Source organism: Ranitomeya variabilis, chromosome 2 (genome assembly GCF_051348905.1).
Source record: "Ranitomeya variabilis isolate aRanVar5 chromosome 2, aRanVar5.hap1, whole genome shotgun sequence".
NCBI lineage: Eukaryota > Metazoa > Chordata > Amphibia > Anura > Dendrobatidae > Ranitomeya > Ranitomeya variabilis.
This window is the reverse complement of record NC_135233.1, coordinates 390861117-390877003: the sequence shown is the minus strand read 5'-3', so window position 1 is coordinate 390877003 and position 15887 is coordinate 390861117. Positions and strand designations below refer to the sequence as shown.

Sequence of the window (15887 nt, the reverse complement as noted above, 5' to 3'; positions counted from 1 at the left end):
GAGACAATGTGCTCAGAATTGAGAATAAGAATAAATCAATAACCAAAAATATTTAACAGTCCATGATCAGATAAGGGGGCTCAGGAATGCCTTTGTGTAAAGACATAAAGATCAGAGAAATGAAGCTTAGAAGCTAGTGCGACCCCTAGACCACAAGCTGGGTGTTAACAGTGTTAACTTAGCCAATTAGAAGTATGTATGCTAATGCCAGCACATATTTAGAGATAAGATGATACAATTATATTGTTACAATGAATGAATACTAATAACCTATGTCAGATGATGTTATGGGGTAATAAAGGAGAGATCTGCTTTGATTCTTCATGTATAAGAGTGGCTTTTCTATGCACGCATTTGAAATTTGCAATTTAATTTGGAACAGGCACAACGTCTCAGAATGTCTCACATAAGGTGGCGACTATAAAACCTGGCGCAACGAACAGGGACCCACTAGTTCAAAGGACTGTGTGATCCAAACGTTTTGCTGACACTTAGACAAACAGAAAACTAAGGACAGCTGCAGCAAGGTAAGAAGTTTTATTCGTACGCTACCTGAACTTGTCTCTGTCTTAGCTTTGTTGTTTTTGGGTGAGTTTGTCCGCAGGTCTCTTGATCTGTTCATACTAAGTGGGTCTATTATTGTTAGATGAAAGAACCCTGATGAGACCGTGTGTACTGTGTTGAGTTCCTGTGTTGTCTGTTCTATGGGGAGGGTGGATTTGGCATTTCACTGTACGAGAGGTTGGATTGTAACGATTAGTTGATTGCACCCGGTGGAGCCGACATTAGTCGGCAGCAGCCTCTTGTATTGCTAAAGAAACCTTTATGGTTTTGGCTCCTAGACATACGGGGCTGATGGTTTTTGCCTGACTTATATATAGATATAAGGTAGGCATGGGGTGACTGAAGGAAGCCATAGTGTGTGTGGTAGGGGTCCCCGCTGGTTTGCCTTTCTAGTCCTGTATTCCTGTTTCCAAGGTGAAAAACAGAAGATGGAGCATGGTAGAGGTGCTGTTAAAAATTGGTGAAACAGAAAGAAAAGACATTTTTGCAGAAAATGCATAGGTTTTGTTCAGTGTCTGGTTGTCCACCTGGTAGAAGGCGTAATAAAGGTTTCTGTTTGTGTATTGAAGGAACAAAGAGGATGTGTACAGGTCCTTCTCAAAAAATTAGCATATAGTGTTAAATTTCATTATTTACCATAATGTAATGATTACAATTAAACTTTCATATATTATAGATTCATTATCCACCAACTGAAATTTGTCAGGTCTTTTATTGTTTTAATACTGATGATTTTGGCATACAACTCCTGAAAACCCAAAAAACCTGTCTCAATAAATTAGCATATTTCACCCGTCCAATCAAATAAAAGTGTTTTTTAATAACAAACAAAAAAAACATCAAATAATAATGTTCAGTTATGCACTCAATACTTGGTCGGGAATCCTTTGGCAGAAATGACTGCTTCAATGCGGCGTGGCATGGAGGCAATCAGCCTGTGACACTGCTGAGATGTTATGGAGGCCCAGGATGCTTCAATAGCGGCCTTAAGCTCATCCAGAGTGTTGGGTCTTGCGTCTCTCAACTTTCTCTTCACAATATCCCACAGATTCTCTATGGGGTTCAGGTCAGGAGAGTTGGCAGGCCAATTGAGCACAGTAATACCATGGTCAGTAAACCATTTACCAGTGGTTTTGGCACTGTGAGCAGGTGCCAGGTCGTGCTGGAAAATGAAATCTTCATCTCCATAAAGCATTTCAGCCGATGGAAGCATGAAGTGCTCCAAAATCTCCTGATAGCTAGCTGCATTGACCCTGCCCTTGATGAAACACAGTGGACCAACACCAGCAGCTGACATGGCACCCCACACCATCACTGACTGTGGGTACTTGACACTGGACTTCAGGCATTTTGGTATTTCCTTCTCCCCAGTCTTCCTCCAGACTCTGGCACCTTGATTTCCGAATGACATGCAAAATTTGCTTTCATCAGAAAAAAGTACTTGGGACCACTTAGCAACAGTCCAGTGCTGCTTCTCTGTAGCCCAGGTCAGGCGCTTCTGCCGCTGTTTATGGTTCAAAAGTGGCTTTACCTGGGGAATGCGGCACCTGTAGCCCATTTCCTGCACACGCCTGTGCACGGTGGCTCTGGATGTTTCCACACCAGACTCAGTCCACAATCTTCCTCAGGGTCCGGTCACCTCTTCTCGTTGTACAGCGTTTTCTGCCACATTGTTTCCTTCCAACAGACTTACCATTGAGGTGCCTTGATACAGCACTCTGGGAACAGCCTATTTGTTGAGAAATTTCTTTCTGGGTCTTACCCTCTTGCTTGAGGGTGTCAATGATGGCCTTCTTGACATCTGTCAGGTCGCTAGTCTTACCCATGATGGGGGTTTTGAGTAATGAACCAGGCAGGGAGTTTTTAAAAGCCTCAGGTATCTTTTGCATGTGTTTAGAGTTAATTAGTTGATTCAGAAGATTAGGGTAATAGGTCGTTTAGAGAACCTTTTCTTGATATGCTAATTTATTGAGACAGGTTTTTTGGGTTTTCAGGAGTTGTATGCCAAAATCATCAGTATTAAAACAATAAAAGACCTGACAAATTTCAGTTGGTGGATAATGAATCTATAATATATGAAAGTTTAATTGTAATCATTACATTATGGTAAATAATGAAATTTAACACTATATGCTAATTTTTTGAGAAGGACCTGTATATGGTGCTGGCTTCTTAGATCAGGGTGAGATATGGTGGAAAAACCTTCATGTAATTAGAGGTGAGGTGAAGGAAGAAAAACATGGCGATAAGTTTTTGCATGTGAAAGTATGAAACAAAGATGGTGGTGATCGTCCTGCTGCTCCCAGTTTTACTGCACCCCTTTACATTGTGCCTGAAGGATGGACATGTTGTGTATGTAGGAACCAGAATTATTTTGGGTGGAGACCTGTTGTGTATGTGGTGTCCACTATTGGCACATAGGCACCATTAAACCTCCTACTCCTAAGACAGGATTGTATCCTTTGTTGTTGCCCTACAATCCATGTGCATAGTGTGCCCCAAGTGCTACGCCCCCATAAGTCTCAGCCATGCCCCCAGTGAACATGATGCCTGCACTGGATGGCACCAGCGCCCCCTCAGGACCTGCCGTCCCCTCCAGCTCTTCCCCTGACACAACCCAAATAGATGCAGCAGTTATACTGTATGTCAGTCTTCTGCTGCCATCCGAGGCTCACTAGGACAGTTACTCAGGGTGGGCAGCCGATCTCAACCCCTGCTGCTCGCCTTCAGCGCTCGCCCAGATTGCTGCCACCAGACCTCACACCCCAGTCTAGGGGACCCAATATTGCAGAGCCCCAGGAGGGAGTGTATGGTGTCCCTGGGATCCCAGGATGATAACCCCGTCCTCTCCATCCTCCAGTCTCTTCAGGGGAGTCAGGGCGATGAATGCCACACAGCTGTAACAGGAAATATATATATCGTACCATGTTTGCCAGTAGATAGAATATTAGGATTTGACAGTTCTCAGTGATTGATACCTTTTAATGTGCAGCTGTAATTGTCCTAACTTTCTCCCTCACTGTCTCTCATGATGTTATGGCCATTCTTTCTCAGTACTGCTTGACATCTCAGATTTCAATGTGTCCTCCTCATGTCTAATAATATCAGCATTTACCGCTGCACTACTGGTTCCAGCCATCTTGTTGCCTCTGGAGGGGGTGAGAGGGGTTTGTGGTAACCTGGGTGACCTACTAGTTGAGCCACAACAGGAATATGACTGTGTACAAATAATGTCCCACGGGGGGGGGGGTTAGTGTTGTGAATTCCGTTCTTGGGCTCCATCCTGTGGTCATGAATGGTATTTTTGGGAGTTCTGCTCTTGGGCTCCCTCTGGTGGTTTCAAGTGGAACTTAGCAGCTGCTTTCACTAATCGGTGCCCTGGCCTTGTTATTTAACTGGGCTTTAGGCTGTAGTTGATGCCAGCTGTCAATGTTTCTTCCTGTGGATTCAGTCCTTTCCTGGAAGTTCTCTGTTGGCCAGTCCATTTCAGCTTAAGATAAGTTCTGCTAGTTTTTGGGTGTTTCCCTGCTTATGACCTTCTGTTCAGTTTAAGTTATTTCTCTTTTGTCCAGCTTGTCATTATGAATTATTCCGGCTAGTTGGCAGCTCTGGGGTCGCAGATTTGCTCCTCCACACCGTGAGTCGGTGTGGAGGTTATTTTTTGTAAACTCTGCGTGGACTTTTAGTTTTTATACTGACCGCACAGTAGCCTTTTCTATCTCTGTCTATTTAGATAGTTTTGGCCTCCTTTGCTAAATCTAGTTTCATTTCTGAGTTTGTCATTTCCCTCTCCACTCACCGTCAATATTTGTGGGGGGCTATCTTTCCTTTGGGGGTTTCTCTGAGGCGAGATAGTTTTCCGTTTCCATCTTCAGGGGTAGCTAGTTCTTCGGCTGTGAAGAGGCGTCTAGGCAGAGATAGGCACGCTCCACGGCTATTTCTAGTGTTGGTGTTAGGAGTAGGGATTGCAGTCAGTAAAGCTACCACCTCCCCAGAGCTAGTACTTTATTTGTTTTACCCACCAGGTCATTTCAGTTCTGCTCCGTAATCACTAGGTCATAACAGTGATTACTGTCGGTGGAGCTGCCACCTCCGCTGAGCTTGTCCATGATTGGTCTTACCCACCAGGTCATCTCAGTACTGCTCCGTAACCACCAGGCCATAACAGGTTAGCCATGTTACCGATGTCCCACTAGATAACCCAGACCATGAGCTGTTTGTGGATGGATCGGGGTATGGCGTGGATGGATCGGGATATGGCGTGGATGCCCGGTTATACACCAAATATGCTATTGTTTCCCTCCATGAAGCCATAAAAGCCGGACCGCTGCCCTCACACGTCCGTCCAGGAAGCCATACTGTGTAGAAGAAGCCTACAGATATGATAAAGACCAGACTGCCACCATTTATACAGACCGCCACTATGCTTTCATGATTTTGGCCCTTTATGGAGAGCTTGATCTTTCCACACAACGGCAGTTAAGCCTGTCAAAAATGATAAATCCGTCCAACGCCTGACAGAGGCCCTACTTTTACCCGAGAAATTTGCCATAGTGAAAGTGTTTTCCTGTATATAGCCGGTCGTGACTTTTACAAATGACTGCTATATACACAGCTCAGACTCCAATCGGTGTTGTTACAGGTAGATGGTGGCCATATATACAGCTTAAACTCCGGTTGCTGCTGTTACAGACAGATGCCGGCCATATATACAGCTTAAACTCCGGTTGCTGCTGTTACAGACAGATGCCGGCCATATATACAGCTTAAACTCCGGTTGCTGCTGTTACAGACAGATGCCGGCCATATATACAGCTTAAACTCCGGTTGCTGCTGTTACAGACAGATGCCGGACATATACACAGCTCAGGCTCCGGTTGCTGCTGTTACAGGTAGATGACTGCTATATACACAGCTCAGGCTCTGGTCGTTGCTGTTACAGGTAGATGACGGCTATATACACAGCTCAGGCTCCGGTCGCTGCTGTTACAGGTAGATGACAGCCATATACACAGCTCAGGCTCCGGTCACTGCTGTTACAAACAGATGCCTGCTATGATGACAGCAGGTAATCTTAATTATCCAGACATCTATTTTCAGTTGGTCAAGAACCATAGACTGTTGGCATATGAGTGTTAAAAGTTTATTTTTAAATAGCTGTTTGTCTCTTATATCAGCTCCTACAGCTTATTGTCTGCAATACAGGGATGCAGGGTCATTGACCAATGTTTGATAATATGTTGATTGACCATTGTGTGGGACCAGCTCAGGCTCCGGTCGCTGCTGTTAAAGACGGATGAAGGCCATATACACAGCTCAGGCTCTGTTCGCTGTTGTTGCAGGTATTTGACGGCCATATACACAGCTCAGGCTCTGGTCGCTTCTGTTAAAGGTAGATGATGGCCATATACACAGCTCAGGCTCCCATCACTGCTGTTACAGGCGAATGACGGCCATATACACAGCTCAGGCTCCCATTGCTGATGTTACAGGCGAATGACGGCCGTATACACAGCTCAGGCTCCCATTGCTGCTGTTACAGACGGATGAAGGCCATATATACAGCTCAGGCTCTGGAGCTGCTGTTAAAGGTAGATGACGTCCATATACTCAGCTCAGGCTCTAGTCGCTGCTGTTAAAGGTAGATGACGGCCATATACACAGCTCAGGCTCTGGTCGCTTCTGTTAAAGGTAGATGATGGCCATATACATAGATCAGGCTCCGGTTGCTGCTGTTGCAGGCGAATGACGGCCATATACACAGCTCAGGCTCCGGTTGCTGCTGTTACAGGCGAATGACGGCCATATACATAGGTCGGGCTCCTGTTGCTGCTGTTACAGGCGAATGACGGCCATATACACAGCTCAGGCTCCTGTTGCTGCTGTTACAGGCGAATGACGGCCATATACACAGCTCGGGCTCCTGTTGCTGCTGTTACAGGCGAATGACGGCCATATACACAGCTCAGGCTCCTGTTGCTGCTGTTACAGGCGAATGACGGCTATATACACAGCTCAGGCTCCTGTTGCTGCTGTTACAGGCGAATGACGGCCATATACACAGCTCAGGCTCCCACTGCTGCTGTTACAGGCGAATGACAGCCATATACACAGCTCCTGAGCCTGCGCCAAACACAAAGACCCAACGTAACATGTAATATTACGTTCTACATTTTGCAGTTGGTAAATGTGCCATCCAGATGCACCAAGTATAAAGTGTTTCCTGCTATGAATATCTCGCCCTCCATCTGTATGATCTGCTCTAGCCAAACTGATATTCTAGTAAAATCCGGCAATGGTGGACAAAACTGTGCACCACCAGACTCTGAGTCCGTTACCAAGAAAAGAAGACATAAGTTCCCCTTTAATCAGTTTATTGAGTACACATGGTAACGATTAAAAAAGTATAATAATAATATATAATAATGGCGTGAAACAATAATGGCGTGAATGTGGTGTCATCGTTATTCATGGTCATCACTTAAAGTAAACATTATGACCTGACATGCGCAAGACACGCCACGCTCTCGTGACAATATCGGAATTACGCCCTCTCAACCCCCCCATCACCCAACAAAAAAAAAGATTGAAAAACTTTTCTGAATGTTTACAAAGTAACAGTTCTGCCATTGTTGATCAGTACACAGGAAGATCGCCCTCTGGTGGAGTAGCGCTACATTGCACAGAGGGCCGCCAATGCTTCCCAACAGTCTGATGCAATTTGGTTTCATTGTCATATTGCTGCTAGAATGTGGAGTATGATATTTACACTGGGAACACTGGTGTGGACTGGTCTGTACACTGTACATGGATTGCACACCGGCCGGGTTAATGCTTTGGTGTTTAATAAGAATAATAAGGAATAAAACCGAACGTAACTCGTTTATAAAGTGCAAACCATAGAACAGGGATAAATATTCCATACGTTGTGATGCATTGTCATAGCCGGCCCCCCGGGCTCCTCACAGATGTGCAGTCCTGTTAGTGAATTTGCAGGCCGGGTGACTGTGGGGGAAGCTACATTGCTGCATTGTGGGGTCTCATAAGGCCGCGGCTTGTCAGGTTCCTTTGTCACAATTGACAACCAGTGTGAGCGGCGGTTCCCGTACACGGTATCAGATCCAGGCTGGACCGCCGAACACGTCAGCTGCTTTGTAAATTCTTTGATTTACTAATCTAAGAACAGCATCATGTCTTCTACGTTATTTGCCTCCAGAGCTGCATTTATAATTCTTCAAGTACATTATGTCTTATCCTTGAGTCCCCTCCACAGCTGCATTCACAATTTTGCTGCTTTCCTATTAACACCTAGGCTTCAGGACCCCCATTTCACTATTCTACCTGCTATACCAGTCCCAACTTACATCTTGACTCCTCATGAAGTCAACTCCAGAGCTGCATTCACAATTCTGCTGCTTCTGAATTTCACATTTCACTACACGTTGGCTTTTTGTCTTTACGGAATCTCACATCATTCACAAGTTATGTCATGTATTATCCTTCTTCAGAGCAGCATTCACTATTTTGTCATGTTATTCATGGTTTATTTTTCTGTTAGATGACACAGCAGAATAGTGACTGCAGCTCTGGAGGTGTATAAATTATGAGCTTGGATGTAAAAGTAGAATGGTAAATGCAGCTCTGAAGAGTATAGGACATGATGTAAAAGCAGAATAGTGATTGCAGCTCTGAAGGTGACTGGAAGATAAGACATGATGTAACAGCAGAATAGTGAGTGCAGTTCTGGAGGTGACTGGAGGATAGGACATGATGTAACAGCAGAATAGTGAATACAACTCTAGAGGTGACTGGATGATAAGACGTGATGTAGCAGCAGAATAGTGGAGCTCTGGAGGTGACTGCATTATAAGACATGATGTAACCGCAGAATTGTGACTGCAGCTCTGGAGGTGACTGGAGTATAAGACATGATGTAACAGCAGAATAGTGAATACAGCTCTGGAGGTGATTGGAGGATAGGACATGATGTAACAGCAGAATAGTGACTGCAGCACTGGAGGATAAGATATGATGTAACAGCAGAATAGTGACTGCAACGCTGGAGGTGACTGGAGGATAGGACATGATGTAACAGCAGAATAGTGAATACAGCTCTGGAGGTGACTGGATGATAAGACAAGATGTAACAGCAGAATAGTGACTGCAGCGCTGGAGGTGACTGGATGATAGGACATGATGTAACAGCAGAATACTGAATACAGCTCTGGAGGTGACTGGATGATAAGACAAGATGTAACAGCAAAATAGTGACGGCAGCACTGGAGGTGACTGGATGATAGGACATGATATAACAGCAGAATAGTGACTGCAGCTCTGGAGGTGACTGGATGATAGGACATGATGTAACAGCAGAATAGTGAATACAGCTCTGGAGGTGACTGGATGATAAGAAGATATAACAGCAGAATAGTGAGTGCAGCTCTCGAGGAGACTGGATGATAGGACATGATGTAACAGCAGAATAGTGAATACAGCTCTGGAGGTGACTGGATGATAAGACAAGATGTAACAGCAGAATAGTGAGTGCAGCTCTGGAGGTGACTGGATGATAAGACAAGATGTAGCAGCAGAATAGCGACTGCAGCTCTGGAGGTGACTGGATGATAGGACATGATGTAACAGCAGAATAGTGAGTGCAGCTCTGGAGGTGACTGAAGTATATTCTAGGATGTAAAAGCAGAATAGTGAGTGCAGAGCTGGCTGACAATGCTGAGCTCATGCGGGGCGGTGATCACTATAGCGGTCAGCAGGTATTTTTTGGTTAAAAATCGTATTTTTCAATTTATTTGTAGATTTGATATATGGTTTGTGTTCTCCTCTCCTGTGTCCTTGCACGTAGCAATCTGCAGACTGAGCTACCCATGAATCTGTCAGTGAGCTCATCTCTGGGGTACAGCCCTAGGCGTGTGGGCACAACTGTACACGGCATCTTCTAAACTAAGGGGAGCCTGACGAGTTTTTCAAGCGAAAGAAAACTGTTGATTTTTTTCTAAAGCGTCTTTTGTACCATTTTTCGGTTGTTTCTGAAGCACTTTTAACGCTTCGAGACGGCGGTGGGTTTCGGAGGTCTTCTCATGGTTTTTGTGCTGTCGTTTTTTTTACTGTTGTTTTCCGTTTGTTTCTTTTTTAATTCATTCAACAAAGAAGAAACCTCGAGCGGGTTTTCAAGCAAAAATGATGGCAAAATGCTCCAAAAAATGTCCGAGCACCTTTTGATATTTCCCACTGACTTATACAAGGTGGAAAACTCCAGAAGAATCGAGGATCGCTTCTTACCACCGCTTGGCATTTTATGAAAACCCAAGTGGTGAAAAGACACTGAAAAGCTCGAATACGCGCCCCCAGCGAGGTCTTCTCACAGACAAACACTAATGTCCATTCTTATGATCCTTTTCTCTTTTTTTTCCTGCACGTTCCTTATTTATCTTCTTCTTAATTCTTCTGCGCTTGTTATAAATCAGGTTAGAAGAGTTCGGGAGAACAGAAATAAGACGTACACCCCAGAGAGCGAGCGAGCTGACAGATTCTCTGGTAACTGCTATGTACAGTTATACATACAGGTTGTAGAAGACAATTAATAGTTCATAAAACCCAAATGCAAAAAAATACATAAATCTTTAAAAAAAAAAAAAAGCCCCTGAAGGTGTTCACATCTTTTACAGCTGGCTCCGATTCTGCTCCCATGGACAGACATTGTAAAAACAAGCACTTTTTCAATTTACTGCTCATTAAAGTTTGAGGCCTTTCTTGAGATGTTGTCATTTTTCTTTTGCTTACAACTCGTTGCCTAGGAGACCGACCTCCGCTGCTTTCTGTCTTATAAGCAGTGTGCTGAAGATGTCCGGGATTAAGAGGTAACAGAGCGCATCAGACATCCTGGACAGCTTCAACTCAGTGCTTACAAGCTCAATAGAAAATAGCTTGTAAGCACTGCACATTTTCTGCTGGTTAGCAGAGGTGGTCAGTTTCCAAGGAAATGAGCTGTAAATAAAAGTGTTAATATTTCAAGAACGGCTGAAATATTACCAGTTTGTGAAGATTGGAATAACCCTATGAGTAACAGAGCGGTGAGAAACGCATCACTACACCGCTGTAATGGACGCCCCCTGGAGCGTTCACTGCGGCCACAGTGGTGACTTTCCCACCTTACTATCCTGCATATTGGGGGTCACACGAATCTCCTCCGCACTGCGCCGTCTCCGGCTCCTTCTTGACACTTTCAGGTCACTGATCTCAATGACCTGAACAATTTCATACGGTTTGATACTATGTGTTACTGTATCAAGTCCAGACAATCCTCTGTGAGCTAAAAACATCAGCAGCACAAATCTCGCTACAGATTGTTACAATGTATCAGCGCAGAGTCACAGAGGATTGCAGGACTGGAGACACATGTAACAAACCCTCCTCTGTGAGAAGTATTGGATCCTGCTTCTGATCACACAATGATATTAAATTACCGATGTGACACGCGGCTGATAGCGCCCCCATGTGGGGAAGAGCGCAGCCTTATCCTCAGATTAGACGATATATCACATAGAGCAGCAATGTGTCCGCGGCCTCTGGCGGGTGGCGGCTGCGTCCCTGGCGTCTGTAGATTTAGTGCAGTCAATGAATCCGGACATGGACAGGAGAATAAAGTTTCAGTGCAGCTCCGTCTCAATGTCTGAGTTTTGCAAAACCGTTTTTATTATTTCTTTAGTTAACAAAATGTTTGTTTGTTTTTAATATAATTTTGTATCTTCCTACATATAGAACAATAAATAATCGCTTCCAGTCGTCATATTCTGTACATCAGTATTCACCCCTCCTCCATCGCGTCACTCTCCTCCCACGGCGACACGGAGTTAACTCAGTTATAAAAAATATTCCGGTATATATGTGCCTCTATATAGATCTATGTATTTATATATATATTTATAGGTTTATATAGGTAACAAATCGGCAAGCGATATTTACAGTCCTTGCTGACCCCCGGCCAAAAGTCTCGCCTCCCAGTTTGGGGAAACCTCCATCCATTACTTGTAGAGTGCAGTGCGGGCGCTGGTCACTACCCACAGTGGGATATTGGGCGAATTAATGACCCCCACAGTGGGGCATCGGGCGGATTAATGACCCCCACAGTGGGGCATCAGGCGGAGTAATGACCCCCCACAGAGGGGTATTGGGCAGAATAATGACCCCCACATTGGGGCATCAGGCGGATTAATGTCCCCCACAGAGGGCATCGGGTGGAGTAATGACCCCCACAGTGGGGCATCGTGCTAAGTAATGACCCCCCCCCCCCCCACAGTGGGGCATTGGGTAGAGTAATGACGCCCACAGTGGGGCATCAGGCGGAGTAATGACGCCCACAGTGGGCCATCAGGCGGAGTAATGACGCCCACAGTGGGGCATCGGGTGGAGTAATGACCCCCACAGTGGGGCATCGGGTGTAGTAATGACCCCCACAGTGGGGCATCGGGTGGAGTAATGACCCCCCACAGTGGGGCATCGGGTGGAGTATTGACCCCCACAGTGGGGCATCGGGTGGAGTAATAACCCCCACAGTGGGGCATCGGGTGGGGTAATGACCCCCCCCCCCACAGTGGTGCATCGGGTGGAGTAATGACCCCCACAGTGGTGCATCGGGTGGAGTAATGACCCCCACAGTGGGGCATCGGGTGGAGTAATGACCCCCACAGTGGGGCATCGGGTGGAGTAATGACCCCCACAGTGGGGCATTGGGTGGAGTAATGACCCCCACAGTGGGGCATCGGGCTGAGTAATGACCCCCACGGCGGTAATGACCCCCACAGCACCACTGATTAGTAATGCTGCGCCGGCCGCTCACATGGATTTGCCATATTAAACAGGATTTCCGGCTAAAACGTAGCAATAACCGTATCAGTGGATCACAAGAAGCAATTTTCCTACCCGCCATTTAGGCTGTCAGTTGAATTTGCCTTGAATTTTACAAAAAAATTCCCACTTTCCTAAATCTGAAGTTTTTGTGATTTGCTTCATGTGTATTAAGTAAAATGGCGGCGGATCATTTTCCTTATTTTGTACAGAGCTAGGAAAGAAAAATCCTCACCTGTCCTGCAGCCGCTGCCCCTCGTGCCGTCCTCAGCGGAGCCCCCCAATAACACGCATGCCTCGTCCTCTTCGGCTCTACCATTTTTTACTTTTGAGGCCTCTGATGTCATGGCGTCCATTATAATAAAGGTCCTGGAAGAGCCAAAGTGGACGTGGTGGACTCTGCTGCAGAGGAGCGCACGGCGAGGACAGCGGAGAGGAGAGATTTCTTCTGTCCTTCGTTTCTTCCGCTCTGGATAATAAGGAACATTCGATTCGCATCTAATAACTTCAGCACAAATTATTGAATTTCGCGGCCACCTTGGAGCGAAGCTCCAGAACTCGCGTTCAGCTGTAGCCAAGATGGACATTTATAAGATCCTCTTAAGGGGACGTCTCTGTGATGGCACCCGCACAATGTGCAATCGCGGGAATCTCTGCCAGAGCGGTTTTTATCACCGTGACCTCAGAACCGTCCAATTATAAGATCTCGCATCTTCTTTTACCACCCAGAACCGGGTGGCAGTGCCCAGTGTACGCCCAGGGCTCAGTGAGTGGCGTGTTTACATGTTTTTTGGGGGTCAGTTCCGTTAAGTACAAACATGCAATAATATCAGTGACGGCTTCCCCATAGGAGCGATGTTCGATCACAGTGACTTGCAGTCGGTGATGGTGGAAGGGTCAATCCCCTGAGAACAGCGGGGGAATCACAGTGACCTGTTCAGGGGCATGGGGGGCTCCGCACTCACAGTGACGGGGACCAGAGGAGCCTCTTGGGGGCGCTGAGGAGGAGGAATCTACATCTATTCCTCGGCTGAAGGTCTACAATGGATGCTACATAGCTTCACTCTCAGATTTAAAGGGACACTCCGCCTTTAGACATGCACATTATTTCTTACAGCGTCGCTGTGATCATGTGATCCCATACAAGTCTCAGTGTGACCAGCGCCTTGTATACTGGGCGGTGTGGCCACATGATGGAGACCTGCGACGCTCACAATAGATGAGCGGCTCTTGACCGCCATGTTTAAAGTTCTGCAAAATGGAACCCGCGTGTCATTATTTTAGGAGTGTATCGTTTTCTAATGCGGAGCGCCCCTTTAATTACTGCAGTATCAGTGCACGGGTCAAAAACCTAAAATACCCAGGAACACATTGTAACAAATAAAAGGAATGAGAACGGATTTGGGGGGGCTCCTGAGATTCTCACTATGGGAACTAAGAATAATCACTGGATGACGGGCTGATTATTTCTCGCTAGATTCGCTTTATTATCACTTGACCCGGTGCTGCCCGCGAGCCTCAGAAATGTGCAATGGTGTAATATTGATGTGGATGAATAATCGGGAGCGGAGAACAGAAAACTTACTCTACAACTGCACGATTAGCAATTCCCTAATTCAATCACATGTGGGGCTGTCGCTTTTAATGGGTCTGAAGTGGGACATACGGGGCTAAGAGACCAACGCCGACGTCTAAACTCTGCGCCATCACGTCTTTACCGCGCGCTGCACAAGGTGCCGGGACTGGACTTGTAGTCAATCGTGATGGCAGTTATGATCGGCAGATTAATCGGACGTGATACATTGTGTCCACCATCAATATAGGACAACGTGTGATAAATCGGATCACTCCTCCACCTGTCACTGCAGAACAAATCACAAGCGAAACGCGTGAACTGTGTCTTTTCCACGAGACAATGACAATTGCAAAAGAAAGCTTCCCTGAAAGTGACATGTAAGACAAACCTTGAGCACAATACTCAGATATTACAGAGGCTGGAAGAACCCGGAGCTTGCTGACCGCACGGATTGGATTTCCATCTCCTAGTGTGACGCGTTTCGCATACAGCAGATTTAATGGACTTACTCTTGGCATTTCCCTTTTAGTCCATAGCTGGACTCCTTCTTGTTGCTCTTGCAGGATGCACATGACTATGACTGACCTGCTGCGTTTGGCTTCCAGTCTATAGACGTGTGGTACGTAAAGTCACAGTCTCGTGGCACAGTAATCACAGTGGAGGGAGCAATCGTCCTGCAAGTCCACCTTCAGCATTCTGTAAACGGATCATCCCTGGATCCCCGTCGCTCTGCGGTTTCACATCTCAAGCTTTCGTGCAAGAAAACCGGCATCTGCAGGATGCACGACGGACATCGTAAGGCACTAAGGGGCTGAGCCGTATCGTGTGCAGCCTGGAACTTCTTCCTCTGCTCCCAGGAGAAATAATGAGGATGAAAATGGAGAACACGACCAGGAAAATCTCAATGTAATGTGGTCTCGTCTATACATAGATAGGGGGTCCTTAGCGGACGGCTTATCTACATATATATATATAGGAAATGGCGCGGGGTTGTCACCTATCGATGGCCTTCCTAGTGGAGGTTCCCCGTCTACACGTGCTGGATGCTGCCATTTTGTGCACTGGGTGCCATTGATAGTCGCTGTTCACATGATTGCGGCTGGCGCAGTTCACACAATGGCTGCTCACTGGATATCCGGGAGCTCCTGACATTACAGGATGGATGCCAACCCTGATACAAACAGCAAAGCAAAAATAAAAAATCTGCTCGGTCATGCAATGTCATAGGCATCTGGTGGCGCTATTCTCGTATCCAATCTATTTACAATCCATTGATTACATTATGTACAAATATTACAGTGCTTCTCTGGGGTCACAAGTCATGGCGGCACCTGGGTGCGGGACATATCATGGACGCCGCAGCTCCCGCCGGTCAGACATGCGTCTCGATGAAGGAGTGGGTGTGCGAGATCTGAGCTGCCGGTGCAGCAGGGTCGGATGCTCCGTTCTGAGGTTTCAGGGTTCCGCTGTACTCACAAATATCCATAAAAAACTCAAAGTTTTTCAGCTTCCAGTCTTTGAATTTCTTGGCTGTCAAGGTAGGGTCATCGAGGAGAGTGTTAATGACGGAGAGGTCGCCTTCCTTCGCCTGGAACAGGAAGAGAGAGACTTTAGGAAGTGAAATCCTTGTGTAATGAACAGTTCTGCTCTTTTCTAATGGAGTTCTAAGATCTCAGCTTGTGTCAGTGAATGATAACCTCAAAACGCAGAAACCCTGTCCAGATTCTGACAGATGAGAGCTTGTTACAATTGTATCCAGTGTAGACAAATGTGTCAGCCTGCACCAGACCGATACAATGTATCAACGCAGGGAACAATGGAACTGATGACTGCAGGATCTCCAACTTGTGGCAACACTACATCTCCCAGGATGTTCTTATACAGT

General features: G+C 46.1%; 1 protein-coding gene and 1 long non-coding RNA gene across 5 annotated transcripts in view; one reads left to right on the top strand and one right to left on the bottom strand.

Annotated features, from left to right (window-relative positions):
- Nucleotides 1-15887, top strand: part of LOC143806267 (uncharacterized) — a 126976-nt gene that overhangs the window by 3496 nt on the left and 107593 nt on the right. For both annotated transcript variants that reach the window (XR_013221419.1, XR_013221418.1), the window contains exon 2: nucleotides 383-527. This is a non-coding gene — a long non-coding RNA (uncharacterized LOC143806267). The remainder of the gene's footprint in view (nucleotides 1-382; nucleotides 528-15887) is intronic.
- LOC143806264 (connector enhancer of kinase suppressor of ras 2-like) overlaps nucleotides 6942-15887 on the bottom strand; it is a 585904-nt gene continuing 576958 nt past the window's right edge. For all 3 annotated transcript variants that reach the window (XM_077286470.1, XM_077286471.1, XM_077286469.1), the window contains one exon: nucleotides 6942-15590. In XM_077286470.1, coding sequence (XP_077142585.1) covers nucleotides 15375-15590 — 216 coding nt within the window. In that variant the 3' untranslated portion in view covers nucleotides 6942-15374. The remainder of the gene's footprint in view (nucleotides 15591-15887) is intronic.